Source organism: Nycticebus coucang, chromosome 3, assembly GCF_027406575.1.
Source record: "Nycticebus coucang isolate mNycCou1 chromosome 3, mNycCou1.pri, whole genome shotgun sequence".
NCBI classification, from domain to species: domain Eukaryota; kingdom Metazoa; phylum Chordata; class Mammalia; order Primates; family Lorisidae; genus Nycticebus; species Nycticebus coucang.
In genome coordinates this window covers 94,175,056-94,196,522 of record NC_069782.1, presented here as the reverse complement: position 1 = coordinate 94,196,522, position 21,467 = coordinate 94,175,056, and the positions used below count along the sequence as shown (strand labels likewise).

The following is a 21,467-nucleotide window of genomic DNA, read 5'->3' as shown; positions in this document are numbered from 1 at the left end:
AAAACTTTCTACACAGCTGGCTAATCAAGTTTTCAATACAATAATCAAGGCATAAGGATAGACATAGAGCATATATCATGGAATCAGTCTAATTGAGAGTTCAGAAATAAACCTTTACATTTACAGTTCATAGATTTTTTAACAAGAGTATCAAGACAATCCACTGGGGGAAGGAATAGTCTATTCAAATGGTGCTGGGAAAACTGTCCACATGCCAAACATGTACAATATACAATACACACCAAAAATTGGATCAGTAACCTAAATGTAAGAACTAAAACTATAAAACTCTTAAAATGTAGGAGTAAATTGTTGTGGGCTTGCATTAGGGAATGGTTTCTTAGATGTCACATTAAAGACAAGCAGCCAAAGAAAAAACTGAGATACTGGACATCGTCAAAATTGAAAAGTTATAGGCCAGGTGTGGTGGCTAACACCTGTAATGCCAGCACTTGGGAGGCCGAGGTGGGTGGATTGCCTGAGCTCACAGGTTCAAGACTAGCCTAAGCCAGAGCGAGACCCCATCTCTAAAAAATAGCCAGGTATTGTAGCAGGAGCCTATAGTCCCAGCTACTTGGGAGGCTGAGGCAAGAGTATCACTTGAACCCAAGAGTTTGAGGTTGCTGTGAGTTATGATGCCACAGCACTCAAGGGACAAAGTGAGACTCTGTTTAAAAAATATAAGTTATATTGATGGCCACGTGAGGTGGCTCATACCTCTAATCCTAGCACTCTGGGAGTCTGGGAAGCAGGTAGAGTTTGAGCTCGGGAGTTTGAAGCCAGCCTGAGCAAGAGACCCCCATCTCTACCAAAAAAAAAAAAAAAAATAGCTGGATGTTGTGGTGGCCACCTGTAGTCCCAGTTACTCAGGGAGGCTGAGGCAAGAGGACTGCTTGAGACCAGAAGTTTGAGGTTGCTGTGAGCTATGATGCCATAGCACTCTAGCATGGGGCAAGAGTGAGACCCTAAAAAAAGTTATATTGAAGGGACTGTCCTTTTGCCAATGTGTCTCATTAGTGCTTTTGTCAGTTAGTTATAAATATGTGATTTCTGGAAACACTGTTTTTTTTGTGTGTCAGTACAATTCTGTTTTAGTTACTAGAACTTTGTAGTTTATCAAGTCAGGTAATGTGATGCTTTGAGATTTTTTGTTTTTTTCTTAAAAATTGTTCTGGCTATTTGGGGTCTTTTGTGGTTCCACACAAACTTTAGGATTTTTTTTATTTCTGTGAAAAGTATTATTGGGGGTGTTTTTGAAACAGGGTCTTGCTCTATTACTCAGGGTAGAGTACAGTAGCAACTTTATAGCTCACTTAAACCTTAAATTCCTAGGCTCAAGTGATCCTCCTGCGTCAGCCACTCAAGTAGCTGGAACTACAGATGTGCACCACCACACCCCACTAACTTTATTTTTTGTAGAGAAGGAATCTCACTATGTTGCCCCTGACTCCTGCCCTCAAGTGATCTGCCTGTCTCAGCCTCCCAAAGTGTTTGGATTACAGGAGTGAGCCACCACAGCCAGCTGTTATTTTGATAGGGATTGCACTGAATTTGTAGATTGCTTTGGGAAGTATGGACATTGAAGATATTAATTCTTCCAATCCATGAACGTAGGGTAGTTTTTCCCTTGTGTTTTTTTTTTTTTTTTTGAGACAGAGTCTTCACTACATCGCCCTGGGTAGAGTGCTGTGGCATCACAGCTCACAACAACCTTAAACTCTTGGGCTTAAGTGATTCTCTTCTCTCAGCCTCCCAAGTAGCTGGGACTACAGGAGCCTGCCACAATGACCAGCTATTTTTTTGGTGTAGTTGTCATTGCTGTTTGGCAGGCCTGGGCTGGATTCAAAACCACCAGCTCTGGTGTATGTGGCTGGAGCCCTAGACTCTAAGCTACAGACACTGAGCCTATTTGTATTCGCTTTGATTCTTTTCATCAATGCTTTGGAGTTTTCATAATAGAAATCTTTCACCTCCTTCGTTAAATTTATACCTAGGTATGTATTTTTGTAGCAAATGTAAGTGGGATTGCTTTCTTGATTTTTTTTTCAGACTATTTACTGTTAACATATAGATTTTTGCATGTTGATTTTGTGTTGTGCAACTTTGCTGAACTCATTTATTAGTTCGAACAGATTTTTGGTGGAGTCTTAGGGTTTTCCATGTATAAAATCGTGTCATCTGCAAAGAGTGACAATGTTGATTAACTATAAAGATACTGGAGAACATTATGCTAAGTGAAGTAAGACAATCACAGAGAGAATTATTGCATGTTGCTTGTACGTGCAATTTAAAATTGTCAAAATTGAACAAACAGTGGTAGTTATAAGAGGTGAGGCGTTATGGAAAATGGGGAGATAGCGGTCAAAAGATACAAACTTTCAGTTAAAACATATGTAAGTTCTAGAGATCTAAGGTACACAATGGTAACTACAGTTAATAATCATATATTGCAGACTTGAAATTTTCTAATGTTGTAGATTTTAAGTGTTTTCACCACAAGAGAACAACAACAAAAAAACAATGTCAGGTAACATATGTACTTAGATTGAGCTTAATTGTTATGAATTACTACACCAGGATACCAAACCACCATAATTTATACCTTAAATATATGCAAAATTTGTTAATCATACAATTTTAAAAAACTGGAAAAAAGCAGTCTGTATTTTTTTTTTTTTTTTTGTAGAGACAGAGTTTCACTTTATCGCCCTTGGTAGAGTGCCGTGGTGTCACACAGCTCACAGCAACCTCCAACTCCTGGGCTTAGGCGACTCTCCTGCCTCAGCCTCCAGAGCAGCTGGGACCACAGGCGCCCGCCACAATGCCCGGCTATCCCTTTGTTGCAGTTTGGCCGGGGCTGGGTTTGAACCCGCCACCCTCGGTATATGGGGCCGGCGCCCTACCGACTAAGCCACAGGCGCTGCCCAGCAGTCTGTATTTTAAACATGTAAACATTTGACTTTTTTTTTGAGACAGAGTCTCACTTTGTTGCTCTCGGTAGAGTGCCGTAGCATCACAGCTCACAGCAACCTCCAACTCATGGGCTTAGGCGATTCTCTTGCCTCAGCCTCCTGAGTAGTTGGGACTCCAGGTGCCTGCCACAATGCCCGGCTATTTTTTGTTGCAGTTATCACTGCTGTTTTTAGCTGGCTGGGGCCGGGTTCAAACCTACCACCCTCAGTATATGGAGCCGGTGCCCTACCCACTGAGCCATAGGCACTGCCCCCATTTGACCCTTCTTTTAAAAAGTGTTATAATATTAACCTATGTTTATGTAGAAAGTGTTTACAAATATAGAAAATCAATTTATGCAAAGTAAGGTACAAGTTACCTTTCTAGATCAAAAGAGGTGAACTTATAAAAAACTAATACAGTTTTGACATATGATGAACTCTAACAATCCAATGGATCTAATAGGATTTTGGAAAGCAGAGCTTTTGGCAACCTTTTTAAAAATTATTCGATATTATTACACAGAATTAGAGATTGTTGTTACTTTTATTCAATTTAACATCCTGATTAGAACAAGATTAGTGAGAATGAAGCTTTACAAACATTGTGATATTACTACATCACTGTCATATAGCCTTATACTGATTGTATAAAGAGAACAAAAAAACATTAGAATTAAGGCAATAACAACATGTGCAAACCAAGCACATTACCCTGACACAGTCCTTAGTAAAAAGCTTTTTCAGTTAGGTGATGGTTGATACTGCTGCATGCAGGTCAGTCACTGCTTTGAAGGATAAGCTATGAATAGCTTCACTCATGTGGAAAAAAAAAAAGAAAAAACAACATCCTTCCTACTGGCCCACAATGGCCAAAAGAAGCCTTCGATAATCTCCACTTGTGTCACTTGAAATCATTGTGCCCAGCGTCTTCTGATACATCTGAGTAAACATCTGTTTTATCTGCACAAGATCAATCTGCATAAGAAATGATATTTCTGATGTTAGAAAAAAATCTTTCGAAAGAAAACTGGTATTTATTAAAACTGGTATTTAAATAATGGTAAGATCTAAGTAATAAAGAAAGTTGAGGGGGCCAAAAAAAAAAATCACCAAGCAACAATACACATATTTTACAGCTTGCATTCATACCCAATGAAGGTCTAATTCATTGTTCTGTAAAATATTGGATAAGGGTGGCTCTAGTTTCATCATCTACTCCAAAAATATTAATTTAACAAATATTTGATAGAATGGCTATTATTAAAATAGAAAATAGTGTTTACGAGGATGTCAAAAAATGGGAACACTTGGCTCAGCACCTATAGCACAGTGGTTACAGCGTCAGCCACATACACAGAGGCTGGTGGGTTTGAACCCAGCCCAGGCCTGCTAAACAATGACAACTGTAACAAAAAATAGTCGGGCGTTGTGGCAGGCACCTGTGTCCCAGCTACTCGGAAGGCTGAGGCAAGAGAATAGCTTAAGTCCAAGAGTTGGAGGTTGCTATGAGCTGTGACGTCATAGCACTCTACCGAGGGCAAACTAGTGAGACTGTCTAAAAAAAAAAAAGGGAACATTTGTGCACTGCTGGTGAAAAAGCGGTACAGCTGCTGTAGAAAATGGTATGGTGATTAAAAAAAATCAAAACAAACCAAAAAACAAACAACAATAAAATCCATACAATTACAATATGACCTTGCAATTCCACCTCTGGGTATATACCTAAAACGTAGTGAAAGCAGGGATACAAATAGGTATTCGTATGTCCACACACACGGTAGTGTTCACAACAGCCAAAAAGATGGGAGCAACCCAAGGATATGTAGGCAGATGAACAAATAAACAAAAGGTGGCATATACGATAGGACTATTACTCAGCCTCAAAAACGAAGGAAATTCTGACCCATGCTACAAAATGGATAAACCTTAGTGACAGGATGCTAAGTGAAAGAATCCAGTCACAAAAGGACAAACACTGTATGAATCCACTCATATGCGGTAAATAGAGCAGTTAAACACAGGGACAAAAAGTTGCATGGTAGTTGCCAGGGGTTGGTAGAGAGGAAACTAGGGAGTTATGTTTATTAGGAGAGTTTGTTTCATAAGATAAAGAGTTCTACAGATGGATGAGGGTGACAGTTGCACAACAGTGTACTAAATGCAACTTAAAAATGGTTAAAACAGTAGATTTTATGTTATATACATTTCATGACAACTTAAAAAAAAATCCTGCTTAGAAAACTTAAGCCTAAGAATAAATATGCAAAGTTTTTTCAAAACATATTTTGGTTATTTTCTTAAAAAATGATCTACTTTCTTTAGTAAAATCTATTAGCATATGTTCTTTAAAAAGTTCAATAAATATATAAATTTAAGGTAAAAAATCTGAGGTTATATTTAGGTGAAGAGAAAATGAATCTTTAAAAAATTATTTTATTATTGATAAGGGATGCTAAATTTTGAGAACTTGATATCCAACAAGATTAATCTACACGAGTCTTTCATATAATTTTTAACATAAGCAAAGTGAAAATCAAAATATATGTGTTCCAACTTCCCATAAACTGGTAATCTCCACAGATCTTCTCAAGTAGGCAAACCTTTTGGTTTTTGTCTTCATTGAGGCACACAGCCTGTTTGACTAATACAAGCCTCTCCCCGAACCAAAGAAAGTGAATACCACATGTGTTTTATACCACATCTCTCATCAGTGACAAAGAGCTCTTTCTCAACATCATTCCTAAAGGACTAACAACCAAGTGAGAAACTTTTAAGAAATCAACATTCAACATTAAGTAAGGCCAAACAAAAAGAAAAACAAACCCTGTCTCACCTCACTTCGAGTGACCACAATCCTGATCAGGGTGGAGTCATCTGTGCCAGCACCTTTCATGGAATAGTAGAGCCTCTCAGCAAAGAAAGCAGGACGGTTCAGGGCACACTGCACTGCAAGTTAGAGATGCTTCAGGCATGGAATCATGACTTGAGAAACAAGCCTACCCTCTCCAACTTCCTTTATCACTTCCAGCCTGCCTTGGAGTTTCTTCTTTCTTTTAAGAGAGTCACACTCTATTGCTTATGCTGGAGAGCAGTGATACTATCATAGCTCACGCCAACCTTGTGTTTTGAGGCTCAAAGAATCCTCTTGCCTCAGCCTCCAGAGTAGCTGGGACTACAGGAATCTACCACCTTGCCCAGCTAAATTTTTTTATATTTTGTAGCGACAAAATATAAACTTGAACTCCTGGCCTCAAGGGATTCTCCTGCATTAACCTCCTAAAGTGCTGGGATTACAGGTGCGAGCCTCTGTGCTAGCTTACCTTTGGTTATTTTCTATGTAATCATCTCAGAAACCTGAGGTAGATTGGGGATGAATTCTTCCCCTTGATTTTTCTCAGCATCCAACTTTCTAACTGCATCAGACAAGTTACCTTCCATTCCAGAAGATTCCCTCTAGCTAATAAATCCTATTTTCTTTCCATAGTTGCAGTGACTTAGATTCTTGACGTGTTTTCCCTTTACAGGGAAAATCTATAGCATCTATGCCCTAGTAATACCTTGCCAAAAAGAATAATGAAAAAAATATGAGTTCTAGGAAATAAGAATATCATTTGGCTGAAAGATATGAGATATACTCTAATTTAAAAGAGAAAACAGGGCGGTGCCTGTGGCTCAGTGAGTAGGGTGCCGGCCCCATATACCGAGGGTGGCGGGTTCAAACCTGGCCCCGGCCAAACTGCAACAAAAAAATAGCCAGGGGTTGTGGCAGGCGCCTGTAGTCCCAGCTACTCGGGAGGCTGAGGCAAGAGAATCGCCTAAGCCCAAGAGCTGGAGGTTGCTGTGAGCTGTGATGCCATGGCACTCTACCCGGGGTGACAGAGTGAGACTCTTGTCTCCAAAAAAAATAAGAGATTTGAGCAAATTTTGTTTTTGTGAGATAAGAGTTTCATTTTGTCACCCTTGTTAGAGTGCTCTGGCTTCGTAGCTCATAGCAACCTCAAACTCTTGGGCTAAAGAGACCTCTTGCCTCAGCCTCCCAGATAGCTGGGACTACAGGCGCACATCACAGCACCCAGCTATTTTTTTAGAGACAGGGTCTTGCTTTTGCTCAGGCTGTTCTCAAACCCCTGAGCTCAAGTGATCCACCTGCCTTGGCCTCCTAAATTGCTGCGATTACAAGTGTGAGCCACCATGCCCGGCTTGAGCAAATATTTCAAACAGACGCTCAGAAATCTGACAGACTTTCTCTTTGGAAAATTCACTTAGCAAAATCTCCCCCTGCAGATGACATAGGGTATCTCAAAAGTCAACCCTAGAAACTTACAAAGATGTGGCCAACACACAGACAATATTTTGTAAAATTTTATTATGAATATTTTGTAAATAAAGGTACCTTTAGCTACAACTTCCCATTTTCCCTATGTATGATGACTTTAGGGACAACTTTTTGGGACATTCTGTAGAGATGTACTAACTGTATGGTTTTTACTTTGCTACAATTACTGTAGTACTATTTGTAAGGCATCCCATTGCCAATATCAATATGTTATTTAATATTCTCCTTAGTCCTATGTTTTCCATGGGAATGAAATTTCTATTTTGTTAGACACCTGGATGTTAGACTATCAGAAATCATTTCATTTAATTTCTCAAAAGAGAAAAGAGTCTCATTAAGCTGAGTACTTAAAAGGTATATCTTGGGGACTCAAAATGCTTGTGTGGCCCTAGTGGTTCCTTAGGGTTTTCCCATTTGCCATAAAGGAAGTGCTGTAATCTATAAGATATTATAGCATAATCCTAAAGGAAGGCATATAAACAAAGCCCAAATAATACCCAAATAGCCTTAATATGATCACAGCACCAACCATTCATAAGAAATCGCATTTAAAAAATATAGGAATAGCTCAGCTACTGCCTAAGCAGAGTCCAAAGAGATTACATTAATTATCATCTCTTAATGGCAGCAACTATTCAAATCCCCCATTTACTTAAAAACAAAGCAAAGCAAAGCACAAAAATATCTTACAGATGGCCTTCAAACCACTTTCAACATATCCGGAAAATTCACGGCCCACACTGCTTAACAAATCTCGGTTAGCCATCTGAAAACAAAAATTGTAAGGTTAAATATTTTCACATCTTAAAACAGAAGCCACATCCTCAAAAGAAGAGTTCATACCCTAGAATAAGCCTCCATGGTAGCTTTCAGCTGAGGAAAGCTTCTTGTGGCAAGGATCATGTTAAAGCAAGATTCATCTGTCCCTAGCCTTCCTTCACCAGCTTGATAGAGTCGCTGAGCATCTTCCTGAGCCATCTGGTGGTTTACACTCTGGTTCTCATCACGGTTTCCCTGCAAAGGAGGAAGACAGGAATAGAAGGAAATAGAAGTTCTATTAAATTTTTTTTTCTAATCTAGTCAAATTTGGGATTTAAAGGGACAATTTAAATATTTAGATATTATGGTTTAATGAGGTTATGTTAAAAATGAGGGCATTCAGAGATTTGAGAGCTATATGAAAGAAAAGGTTTAAACAAAAGTATTTCCACTAGTAGATATAAACTACCAGATGAAGAAAGTGTAACTTCTTAGCTTGGATTTAAAATCAACATGCACTGTACTGAGTTCTATTTTGTATTCATCCATACAACTGAAAGGTACTGACTACTTTCTTTGTGTCAGGCACTATGTTATGTGGCAGGAACACAGAGACAAGGTCCCTGCCCTTATGAAATTTAAGTCTAGGGTGGATATAATATGGAAGCTTCTTACTCTTCCCTTCCTTCACTTAAGTATAACCTTAATATATATTTATTATTACCACATACATAAAATGACACATGAGCTTTTTAGAAGCCATAAATAACTCAAGTTTTGCCAGACTATGCCAATTTGTATCCAAACTCTACTCTGGGTTCGGAGGGAAACTGAGAGGGAGGAGGTAGTTGGTGTCTCTCAAAAATAGAAACCCAAAAGGCCGAGTGCGGTGGACTGGGCCTTAGCACTCTGGGAGGTCGAGATGGATGGACTGCCTGAGCTCACAGGTTCAAGACCAGCCTGAGCCAGAGCGAGACCCCCGTCTCTAAAAATAGCCAGGCATTGTAGTGGGCACCTGTAGTCCCAGCTACTTGGGGGGCTGAGGCAAGAGAATCACTTGAGCCCAAAAGTTTGAGAGAACCACTTGAGCCCAAGAGTTTGAGGTTGCTGTGAGCTATGATGCATGGCACTGTACCAAGCGTGACAAAGTGAGACTCTGTCTCAAAATAAATAAATAAATAGATTTACAAATAGAAACCCAAACCCAAATAAAGGAAAGGGTGCCCTTGAGTCTCAGTGATTGTTTAATGAACAGAACAGAAAGAGTGGAGCACCCAGCACAAGGTATATGGTGAGGTATATTCTATTTTTTTTTTTTTTTTTTTGAGAATGCCTGGCTATTTTTAGAGATGGGGTCTTGCTCTGGCTCAGGCTGGTCTCAAACCCGTGAGCTCAGGCAATCTACCTGCCTCGGCTTCCCAGAGTGCTGGGATTACAGGCATGAGCCAACACACCCAGCCATTTTTTTTTTTTTTTTGAGACAGTTTCACTCTGTCATCCTGTGTAGAATGCTATGGCATCATCATAGCTCACAGCAACCTCAGACTCCAGGGCCTGAGCAATCCTCTTGCCTCAGCTTCCTGAGTAGCTAAGACTACGGGCAGGTGTCACTATGACTGGCTAATTTTCTATTTTTAATAGAGACGGGTCTTGCTCATGCTCAGTCTGATATCTGAATTCCTGAGCTCAAGCAATCTGCCTACCTCAGCCTCCCAGAATGCTAGGATTATAGGCATTGAGCCACCAAGCCCAGCCTAGAGGCATATTCTAAATGGGCAACTGAATATAACACAGGAAACCAGGAAAAACTTTCTAGATTTTTGCCTTTGGATTTACACCTAAAATTTAGTCCCATTTTCCTAGGAAGTTACTTCCTGGAAAAAGTATGAGTTTGGCCTTGAAACCTGCATAAAAAAATCTCTACACTTCATGTCAAGTCTCGATAATCATTTTTTTGGCATTAATTGTCTATTCCTGCTTTGCCTTTTTTTTTTTTTTTTTTTGAGACAGATTCTCAAGCCGTCACCCTGGGTAGTGTGCCATGGCGTCATAGCTCACAGCAACCTCCAACTTGGGCTCAAGTGATCCTCTTGCCTAAGTTTTTCTATTTTTAGTAGAGATGGGGGTCTTGCTTTTGCTTAGGCTGGTCTCAAACTCATGACCTTAAGCAATCCACCCTCCTCAGCCTCCCAGAGTACTAGTCTTGCTTTTTTTTCCCCTTCTTGCTCCTTTAAATCCTAACCTATTTCCGTGCTCTGTTACTTACTCTATGGTAGATAAATTCAGTTTCCTTTTAACCTATCTGCTTTCATTTCTACATGCACTTACTTTTGTACTCTTATCCTTTCTACAACTACTCCCTTTGGCTCTTAGGAGCCCCTCCTCTGCTTGTACATCCCTCCAGACGGTCCAGGCCTATAAACTAGAAGTATAGCAAAGAACTCCTCATATTGAATAGTGTTTTGCATCATCTCTCTCAAACACACTTTCATCATCTAAGTGTTTCTAAACCCATTGCAAATAACCCAAAATTGGAGTATTTTCTGTCAATTCTCTAGCATATCTGAGGAATCAGATAAGGAAAGTGCTAATCATAGTATTACTGTGACCACTAAAACATTTTCCAGAATTTCTGGCTCTGCTCACATAGTCCTCACCTTCTTGCATTTCTATGGCAGTCCTGCATGTCTTCAGTAAATAGATGGTCGAGCATAATGGGCAGGACAGTGCTAAGCTTAAATATTAAGTTTCAGGCTATATGCAATGCCTTATGCCTGTAAACCCTTGGAAGCCTAGACAGGAGGATCGCTTGAGGCCAGGAGTTTGAGACCAGCCTGGGCAACATAGCAAGACCTCTCTTTACAAAAAAATAAAGAAAATTAGACAGGTGTGTGCCTAAAGTGCTGGCTGCCATGGAGACCGAGATGAGAGGATCACTTGAGCCCAGAAGCTCAAGGCTGCAGTGAACTATGACCACACCACTGCACTCTAGCCTGGGTGACAGAGTGAGACAGTTGAATCAGAATATATAAATAAATAAATGTACCATTTCATCCCAGGCACAGAAATGCCTCAGGTTGGCTTCTGTTTCTATAAAACCTTAAAGAGGTTAATTTTTATTTACTTATTTTGTAGAGACAGACTCTCACTTTATGGCCCTCGGTAGAGTGCTGTGGCCTCACACAGCTCACAGCAACCTCCAACTCCTGGGCTTAAGCGATTCTCTTGCCTCAGCCTCCCGAGCAGCCGGGACTACAGGTGCCCGCCACAACGCCCGGCTATTTTCTGGTTGCAGTTTGGCCGGGGCCGGGTTTGAACCCGTCACCCTCGGTACATGGGGCCGGCGCCCTACCGACTGAGCCACAGGCGCGGCCCAAGAGGTTAATTTTTAATTCCTTACAAAAGCCAGATTTACAGAAATAAATCCCAAGGGTAACTACAAAGACATCTGTACACTGGATTCAGTGTTGGCCCTCTTAAAAATGCAATATTCCAAACTGGCTAAATATCAAAAGGAATAAAGAATGCTGGGTGGGCAAGGGACTTGAACAGAAACTTCTCTAAAGAAGACAGACACACGATCTACAAACACATGAAAAAAAGCTCATCATCCTTAATCATCAGAGAAATGCAAATCAAAACTACTTTGAGATATCACCTAACCCGGGTGGCGCCTGTGGCTCAAAGGGGTAGGGCGCCAGTCCCATATGCCAGAGGTGGTGGGTTCAAACCCAGCCCAGGCCAGAAACTGCAAAAAAAACAAAAAAAAAGAGATATCACCTAACCCCAGTAAAGTAGCCAACATAACAAAATCCCAAAACCAGAGAGATGTTGGTGTGGATGTGGAGAAAAGGGCACACTTCTACACTGCTGGTGGGAATGCACACTAATACGTTCCTTCTGGAAGGATGTTTGGAGAATACTTAGAGACCTAAAAATAGACCTGCCATTCGATCCTATAATTCCTTTACTAGGTTTATACCCAGAAGACCAAAAATCACAACATAACAAAGACATCTGTACCAGAATGTTTATTGCAGCCCAATTCATAATTGCTAAGTCACGGAAGAAGCCCAAGTACCCATCGACCCACGAATGGACTAGCAAATTGTGGTACATGTATACCATGGAATATTATACAGCCTTAAAGATGGAGACTTTACCTCTTTCACGTTTACATGGATGGAACTGGAACATATTCTTCCTAGCAAAGTATCTCAGGAATGGAAGAAAAAGTATCCAATGTACTCAGCCCTACTGTGAAGCTAATTTATAGCTTTCACATGAAGGCTATAACCCAACTATAGCACAAGACTATGGGGAAAGGGGCAAGGAAGGGGAAGGGAGGGGGGAGGTTAGGGTGGAGGGAGGGTAATGAGTGGGGCCACACCTACAGTGCATCTTAGAATGGGTACAGGCGAAACTTACTAAATGCAGAATACGAATGTCTACATACAATAACTAAGAAAATGCCATGAAGACTACGTTGAACAGTTTGATGAAAATATTTCAGATTGTATATGAAACCAGCACATTGTACCCCTTGATTGCACTAATGTACACAGCTATGATTTAACAATAAAAAAAAAAAAGAATGCTCACTGGCAATAGGCAATAAAGTATGTTCCCTTCACTAACACACATACATTCATGCTATACTCACCTGGCACATAGATACAAGTAAACGTTCAAAATGCCCCGATGTATCTGACCTAACGTCTTTTTCAAGATCTCGTCCAAACTCTGATTGATAACATCTGACGATTTCTCGGATTTCCTGATTTGTTCTTGTGCACAAAATCTCAATCAATACACGTTCCTGAGTTCCTGCTCCCTATATAAAATGAAGGGAGAATTACACAAAAGAAAAACAAAATTTCTGAAAGTAATTAAATCTTACTGTTTCATCAAACATTTCTTTGTTCTCTACAAATGGAAAAACTATATATTCAAATGATATGAAATGACGTATTCCTTTTTCACCATAAATTCAGAACTAAAACCATTTGTGCAGTTTTACATACTAAATATAGAATAAAATACGAGAAATAACATGTAGTACCTGCATTGCATTCCGTAAACTCCAGGCATCATAATATGTAGATGGCATGAACAGGGCAAGGATTAATTCTTCCATATTTCCACTTAACTCTGATTTGAGATCTTTCATTAAGTCCTATTTAATTATAAATGCAAACTTAGTACATAAGCTATCCAAATTTTGTCATTTATAACTTTTATGGAAAATACGGAGCCAGATACAGCAGGCGTTTCATGCCTATAATCTCAGCACTTTGGTAGGCCCAGACAAGAGGAACATTTGAGGCTAGGAATTCGAGACTACAATGAGTGGTTATAATGAGCTATGATTGCACCACTGCAGTCCATCCTGGCTGACAGAGAAAGACCCTGTCTCTAAAAAAATAATAATAAAAATATGGAAAGCTGAAATGGAATTTCAAAACTGAATACTATATAAGAAATAAAAATATACATCGTTTATCAAGCAGATATATTTTATTATATCAATAAACAATTTCTTTTTGAGACAGAGTCTCACTCTGTTGCCCTTGGCAGAGTGTCATGGCATCATAGCTCACAGCAACCTCAAATTCTTGGGCTCAAGAGATCCTCTTGCCTCAGCCTCCTGAGTGGCTGGGACTACAGGCACCCACCACAACGCCCTGTGATTTTTAGAAACAGGGTCTCACTCTTGCTCAGGCTGGTCTCGAACTGTAAGCTCTAGCAATCCACCTGCTTCGGCCTCCCAGAGTGCTAAGATTACAGGTGTAAGCCACTGCACCTGGCTAATAATTCTTTTTTCTTTTTTCTCTGAGATGAGATCTTCATATGTTGCCCAGCTGGTCTGGAACTCCTAGGACAAGAGCTCCTTCCCCTTTAGCCTCCCAAGTAACTGGGATTTTAGGTACACACCACTGTGCCTCATTAATAATAAATTCTTACCCCAATTCTACCACTGATACAAGAGATAGATGAAACAAAGAATAATTCAAATTAACAAAATAATAAACAGATATTTGCTTAGTAAAAGAAATTGTTCTTGGTTCTATGAGGAAGTAGAAATCATTATCACCTTACTTAGAAAAATAAGGTAAACATCTAAAAAAAGATAACGGAAGCCAGTGGAGGTGGCTCATATCTATAATCCTAGCAGTCTGGGAGGTCAAGGTGGGAGGATGCTTAACCCCAGGAGTTTGAGGTTGCTGTGAGCTAGGCAGAGACCATGGCACTCCAGCCCAGGTAACAGAGTTCTGAGACTGTGTGTCAAAAAAACAAAAACAAAACAAAACAAAAAAGATAATGTAAGGCAACCTGTACTCCAGCACCTGATGAGCACCACAAAAATCAGAGATAGTTGAAATAGGAAAAGTTTAAAGTGGGGTAGAGAGCTCAGAGAAAGTTTTAGTATAGATTTTAAAGAATATATGAAAATTAGAAGGCAAAGAAGAAGAGGAAAGGTATTTAAGGCAAGAAGGAGGAACACTAACAAGAAACAGAAGGGGAGGCTCGGTGCCCATGGCTCAGTGGTTAGGGCTCTGGCCACATGCCACGGGGACGGTGGGTTCCAACCTGGCCAGGGCCTGCTAAACAACAATGGCAATATGGGCGGTGTCTGTGGCTGAAAGGAGTAGAACGCCAGCCCCATATGCCAGAGGTGGCGGGTTCAAACCCAGCCCCGGCCAAAATCTGCAAACAAATAAATAAATAAATATTAAAAAACAAACAAACAACAACAAAAAAAAAACAGCCAGGTGTTGTAGCAGGCACCTATAGTCCCAGCTACTGGGAGTCCGAGGCAAGAGAATTGCTTAAGCCCAAGAGTTTGAGGTTGCTGTGAGCTGTGAGGCCATGGCGCTCTACCGAGAGCAACATAGTGAGACTGTCTCAAAAAACAACAAGAGAAAAAAAAAAAAAAACCCAGAAGGGGTTCTCAGCCTTAGCTACTCATTAAAATCATTCTGGTTACATTCCAGAAACAGAAATGGGTTTAAAAAAAAAAAATCAGGGTGGCGCCTGTGGCTCAACGGGTAGGGCGCCGGTCCCATATGCCGGAGGTGGCGGGTTCAAGCCCAGCCCCGGCCAAAAAAAAAAAAAAAATCATTTGTGGAGCTTTAAAAGGAAAAACTGCTATCCACCAAGACTCAAAGAGACTCTGGTATGTTTTTAAGCTAAGAGATTATGATGTTTAAGGTTGAGAAACACTAGTATAGAGGCAAGGAAGAGCAAAGCTTGTTCAGTGGAATATTAAGACAAGTGACTTTGTTAGAGAGGAAGATTTTCATAATTGATGCATAAAATAAAAGTCATAACTAAGGCTCGGTGGCTATAGCTCAGCTTCTAGGGCACCAGCCACATACACTAGACCTGGTGGGTTCGAACTCAGCCTGGGCCTGATAAACAATGACAATACAACAAAAAAAATAGCGAGTGCTGTGGCAGGCACCTGTAGGCCCAGCTACTTGGGAGGCTCAGGCAAGAGAATTGCTTAAGCCCAAGAGTTTGAGATTGCTGTGAGCTGTGATGCCACAGCACTTTACTGAGGGCAACATAGTGAGACTGTCTCAAAAAAAAAAAAAAAAGTCATAACTAAACCTTGATTATTGGATTATTACCTTGAATTACCGAGGGCAACATAGTGAGACTCCTGTCTCAAAAAAAAAAAAAGTCATAACTAAACCTTGATTATTGGATCGTTGGATTATTACCTTGAATGTCAAGCTAAACAATGTGGATTTGATTCTGCTTGCTCGGAGGAGCCCCTGGAAACTTTTATGCAAGAAAATGGCACTTAGGTAGTAACAATATGCAAGACAAAGTATGGTTACAAATGAGACAATAAGGGTGAACATTTAGGCTACTGGAATATTTAGATAAGAAGTAATGAAGGCTTGGACTTGAGTAGTGGCAATGGAAATGAAAAAGAATATAGTAAACAAAAGGGACATTTTAAAGAGCTGTTTTACAGATTATATTGATAAAACTTAGTAAATAACCAATTGATAGGAAAAAGCAGTCATAACATACAATAAGCCCTGAGTAAATATTCACTGACTTGTAAAGAGAAACATGGAAACAAAAGTGACTCCATAGCAGGCTAGAAAAATAGTACTTTATTTGAAGAGGTAGCTGGGATAGGGAAATAAGTCTTATGATTTTAGTTTTAATGCTAAAGCAAAATAGGAGAAAATTCAAAATAGCATAACACAGATTTGATATGAACTAAAGTAGTCTGTAGCATGGAAAAATACCCTTGTGAGATAAGATATTTGATGGTGAACCTTAAGGAAATCTAGTGTCTTTGTTGTGTAATCAGTTACTAGACTGGGCAGAGAGGGAAAGGCAGAGTAGAATAGGCGAGGTGGGACCAATCAATGGACTGCTACCCCATTCTAAGAAAAGTAAACCAGATACAGAGGATGTTAAGAAATTTTTAGGCTTCCTGTCTAAATGGAAAAGCAATGCTGCCCAGTCTTTCCCTCTATATCTGAGGGACAATAGCACTTTTCAACCTTAGAATACTGCTTCATTTAATCACTGATCAACCATTCAACAAATATTTATTAAGCAGATAATTGTCATTGTTCATATGGTGCTATAAATACAAAGATAACCATGACATAGTTCATTGTAGGGGAGCTCGCAGTTTTAGGGGTAGGCAGTAAGATTAGTGATAACAGAGGTTTTCAAAGTGCTATGGGACCAGAGTGGAAGAAGCAGCTTAATGGTGACCAGGGGTATGAAAGAAACATCACAGAGTAGCTCACGGGTAAGCCAAATCTTCAAGAAATAGTTTGCCATGAAGAAAATAAAGGTGTTCAAAAGCAAGAGCATATATAAACACAGAAGTATAGACTATCAGGTGTGTGCAGAAAATGGCAAGTAGTTCCATATTATAGTAAAACAAGACTTATTGAGATGAAGAGAGAGGAAAGAAGTATGATGCCAAGGACCAAAAATAAACAGAGCCTTGTTCTTGCCTTGAATCCCACTATGAGGGGTAGAAGATTGAGAATCATGCTCTGGATCATGAGTGTGGTGCAATTGCCCATGCATCACAGACAAGCCACAGAGGTATGTATATGAGATCGAGGACTCTGCTAAAATGAAAAAGGCTTTTAAGAGAGGTAAATAGCAAATATACCACTTCTGAGGTCTCTAGTCTAGCTGTCTCTCCTTTGTACCACAGGTACTAATAAATACATAGTATACAATCTGAAATGAATGCAGAGTCTACTGGCCATTGCTGATGTCTACTCAAGGAAAAAAACATACCTTGCCATACATGGTCTTAAAAGCTGCTTTAATTTTTTGCCTCTGATCACTGGAACGGTTGGCCACAACATCCACAATTGCTTGCTCGTCTGTCCCTGGAAGAACCAAACATGTTTAATTAATGACAAAGTCTGGCTCGGCACCTGTGGCTCAAGTGGCTACGGCGCCAGCCACATACACCTGAGCTGGCGGGTTCGAATCCAGCCCAGGCCCGCCAAACAACAATGACGGCTGCAACCAAAAAATAGCCGGGCATTATGGCAGGTGCCTGTAGTCCCAACTACTTGGGAGGCTGAGGCAGGAGAATCGCTTGAACCCAGCAGTTGGAGGTTGCTGCGAGCTGTGATGCCACGGCATTCTACATAGGGTGACAGCTTGAGGCTCTGTCTCAAAAAAAAAAAAAAAAGGACAAAGTCTGTGTCCTGGGTGCTCCTTGTGGTCACCTCTTAGAATGCTTACCAGGCACTAAACTTTAAACTGACGCGCATACACCAAAGATGATATATAAACTTAGTTTATCATACAAGGCTCTGTAACCAGCTCCACAAGCAAGAAAAGTTTTGATAATTCTTTTGTAGTTCTCTTATTTTTAAGTTCCCAGGCCAGATTTGCTAACCAGAACTTTATAACATTCTGTTACACTGCTGCAACAGCAGAACCTCCCTGTAGCCATGAAATAACTACAAAGCTTTATACCACTTGTTTGTATGGAGAAGACAAGTGACACTCTACCACAAATTGTGTCCAAAGACCCACTGAGCAGCTACTCCCCGCAATCTGCCTATGTACAAGAATGATTAATATTAGCCACTAGCTCACTACATACTAAAATCCCTGTCCTGGGAGGGACTTATTCACCATTTTTTAATCATGGAATATCCAAGATTTGACAATTAAGTTCATGAACTTGCCACCTGTGTTTATGTTGGTAGCACTGTATAAACGACTTGGTAAAGTTTCATAACCTTGGTACATCAGGGTCTCAACAGCTGTGTTCGTGTGAACATGTGGCAGCGTTTTGCTGAATGGAGCTCATTATTGTTGCGTCTTTTTTGGTGCCATCTCAAGATGTCAGAGCTTGAATTACAGCAATGAGCAAATATGAAGTTTCTTGTTAAACTTGGCAAGAGGAGTAATCACTCTGTGATTCTCCCCACACGTATATTTGGAAATTTACATTTCTCTTAAAAAACAAAACAAAACAGGGCGGCACCTGTGGCTCAGTTGGTAAGGCGCCGGCCCCATATACCGAGGGTGACGAGTTCAAACCCGGCCCCGGCCAAACTGCAACCAAAAAAAAAAAAAAAAAAATAGCTGGGCTTTGTGGCGGGTGCCTGTAGTCCCAGCTACTCGGGAGGCTGAGGCAAGAGAATCGCTTAAGCCCAGGAGTTGGAGGTTGCTGTGAGCTGTGTGAGGCCACGGCACTCTACAGAGGGCCATAAAGTGAGACTCTGTCTCTACAAAAAAAAACAAACAAAACAAAACTTGGGGCTCGGCACTCGTGGCTCAAGCAGCTAAGGAACCAGCCACCTACACCTGAGCTGGCGGGTTCGAATCCAGTCCAGGCCCACCAAACAATGACAGCTATAACCAAAAACAAAGTCGGGCATTGTGGCAGGTGCCTGTAGTCACAGCTACTTGGGAGGCAGAGGCAGGAGAATCACTTGAGCCCAGGAGTTGGAGGTTGCTGTGAGCTGTGATGCCATAGCACTCTACCCAGGGTGACAACTTGAGGTTCTGTCTCAAAAAAATACAAAACTTGGCAAGAGTGGAAGTGAAATCAGGGAAGTGGTAGTCTACATTTATGAGGATATTGCTATAAACAAAATGGATTAAATGTTTTTCTGAAGCATCACTGATGAAGAGAGGTCAGGGCAGCCAGTAACAAACAGCACTGATGAAAACATGGCAAAAATTTATTGAATTATGTGTCAAAATTGCATGTCAATGGAGAAACAGGAAAATCCTCAACTGAAAATCTTGGCCAAAAACTTATGACCGTAGCTCAGTGGATAGGGTGCTGGCCACATACACCAGGGCTGGCAGGTTCGAATCCAGCCAGGGCCTGATAAACAACAATGACAACAACAACAAAAAAAAAATAGCTGGGCATTGTGGTGGGCAGCATAGTCCCAGCTACTTGGGAGGCTGAGGCAAGAGAATCACTTAAGCCCAAGAGGTTGAGGTTGCTGTGAGCTGCAATGCCACAGCACTCTACCAAGGGCGACATAGTGAGACTCACAAAACAAAACAAAAACTCATAGTTCTTGCATCACAACAATGCACCAGCTCACACGGCACCGTATGAGGGAGTTTTTAGCTGGTAAACAAATAACTATATTGGAACACCTCTCCCCATTCGTCTAATCTGGCCCCCAAAGACTTATTTTTACCTGAAGATAAAGGAAATATTGAAAGGAAGACATTTTGACGACATTCAAAGATTGATGACCCTTCCAGAAAAAGAGTTCCAAAACTGCTATGAAGAGTAGACTAGGCAGTGGCATTACTGCATAGCTTCCCAAGGAGAGTACTTCAAAGGTGATCATAGTGATATTCAGCAGTGAGGTGTGTAGCATGAACTTAAATGATCAGAATTCATATTTATCAGCATGATTTATCACTATACTTACATGTCCTGCACTCTGCCCCAAATATGTAGTCATGTTTACTCCTTTTGTGCATTATTCATTTCACTTCCAGAAAAACCCAACCCCATTGGTCAAGAAGGTAGATTTGAGACAGTCCCTTCTTTCCACCTCCCAATTGATGCTTCCTCTGCAGTAAATCCTTTCTTCTTTGACCATCCTCATCTCAATAATTGGCTTTCTGTGCAGTGAGCAACAAAGAACTCACCCTTGTGGGTTCATTACCAGTTTATTTTTACTTTAGAATCAATCGCTTTTAAGTTATCGTAAAAAACAGAAATCTATTTTCCTTACCAAAACCCTTCATTGCTTTACGGAGAATTTCTGCATCTCTCATAGCATCAAAGTTGGCAGCTGGTCTGATTGTTCCTTGAGTGCCCTGAGTCATTGCAGCAGGCTGAGAATAAAGGGCATAAAAATCCAAGTTAGACTTTCTACGAAGTTTCTACCCTGTTTCCCAAAAAATAAGACAGTGTCTTATTTTAAGGTGTGCTCCCAAAGATGCGCTAGGTCTTATTTTCAGGGGACGTCTTATCTTTCCTGTAAGTAGGTCTTATTTTCGGGAAAACAGGGTAATAACGAAACTGCAAGACTTCCCCAGACATCACTCTTAGGAAAGGCCAGTCTTTGGGTTTTAGAACAAGGATATAAGAATTTCATTACCAGGGCTCATTCTGGAATAAGTAGGAAAGACCTACCTCCCTTCGGACAGATTTTTCTCCTGCCATGCACTAAACTTGCAGGAGATAAGGTGGTCAAATCTGTGAAATTAAAATCTCAAATCCTGTCTTTTACTAGCTGTATATCCCTACACAAGTTTCTCAGTATCTCTGGAACTCAAATTCCTCAAATCAAGAAAGTGAGCCCCTTGATCCCCAAAATCACTAGGGTGTTTCTCTTAATACTGTAATCCTTCTAGCCCAGACTAAAACAAGCTGGAAAATGTTAAATCTTTATAAATATACAGTATGACAGGCAACAAGGAAATCAAGACAAATGTAAGCATGAAAGTATACTGCTTATGTTCCTAGTAACTTGAATAGGATATAAAAAAATTAACAAGGCAATTTAAGAATAAAACAGTATTGGGCGGCGCCTGTGGCTCAGTCGGTAAGGCGCCGGCCCCATATACCGAGGGTGGCGGGTTCAAACCCAGCCCCGGCCAAACTGCAGCCAAAAAATAGCCGGGCGTTGTGGCGGGCGCCTGTAGTCCCAGCTACTCGGGAGGCTGAGGCAAGAGAATCGCTTAAGCCCAGGAGTTGGAGGTTGCTGTGAGCTGTGTGAGGCCACGGCACTCTACCGAGGGCCATAAAGTGAGACTCTGTCTCTACAAAAAAAAAAAAAAAAAAAAAAAAAAAAAAAAAAAGAATAAAACAGTATTAAATTAAGGAGCTGTACAAATATAGGGCAAATATTTGACATATGGGAAACTCAGAAAGTTTTTGAGTAGGGATACTAAGAAATCAACTCAACAGA

At 40.6% G+C, this 21,467-nt stretch overlaps 1 protein-coding gene across 7 annotated transcripts in view; it reads right to left on the bottom strand.

The window, feature by feature from the left end:
• Positions 1-3,479: 3,479 nt before the first annotated feature.
• ANXA7 (annexin A7) overlaps positions 3,480-21,467 on the bottom strand; it is a 28,937-nt gene continuing 10,949 nt past the window's right edge. For all 7 annotated transcript variants that reach the window (XM_053586118.1, XM_053586124.1, XM_053586117.1 and 4 more), the window contains 8 exons: positions 20,286-20,388; positions 17,344-17,438; positions 13,112-13,225; positions 12,713-12,883; positions 8,134-8,304; positions 7,981-8,056; positions 5,788-5,900; positions 3,480-3,929 (listed from right to left, as the gene is read on the bottom strand). In XM_053586118.1, coding sequence (XP_053442093.1) covers positions 3,807-3,929; positions 5,788-5,900; positions 7,981-8,056; positions 8,134-8,304; positions 12,713-12,883; positions 13,112-13,225; positions 17,344-17,438; positions 20,286-20,388 — 966 coding nt within the window. In that variant the 3' untranslated portion in view covers positions 3,480-3,806. The remainder of the gene's footprint in view (positions 3,930-5,787; positions 5,901-7,980; positions 8,057-8,133; positions 8,305-12,712; positions 12,884-13,111; positions 13,226-17,343; positions 17,439-20,285; positions 20,389-21,467) is intronic.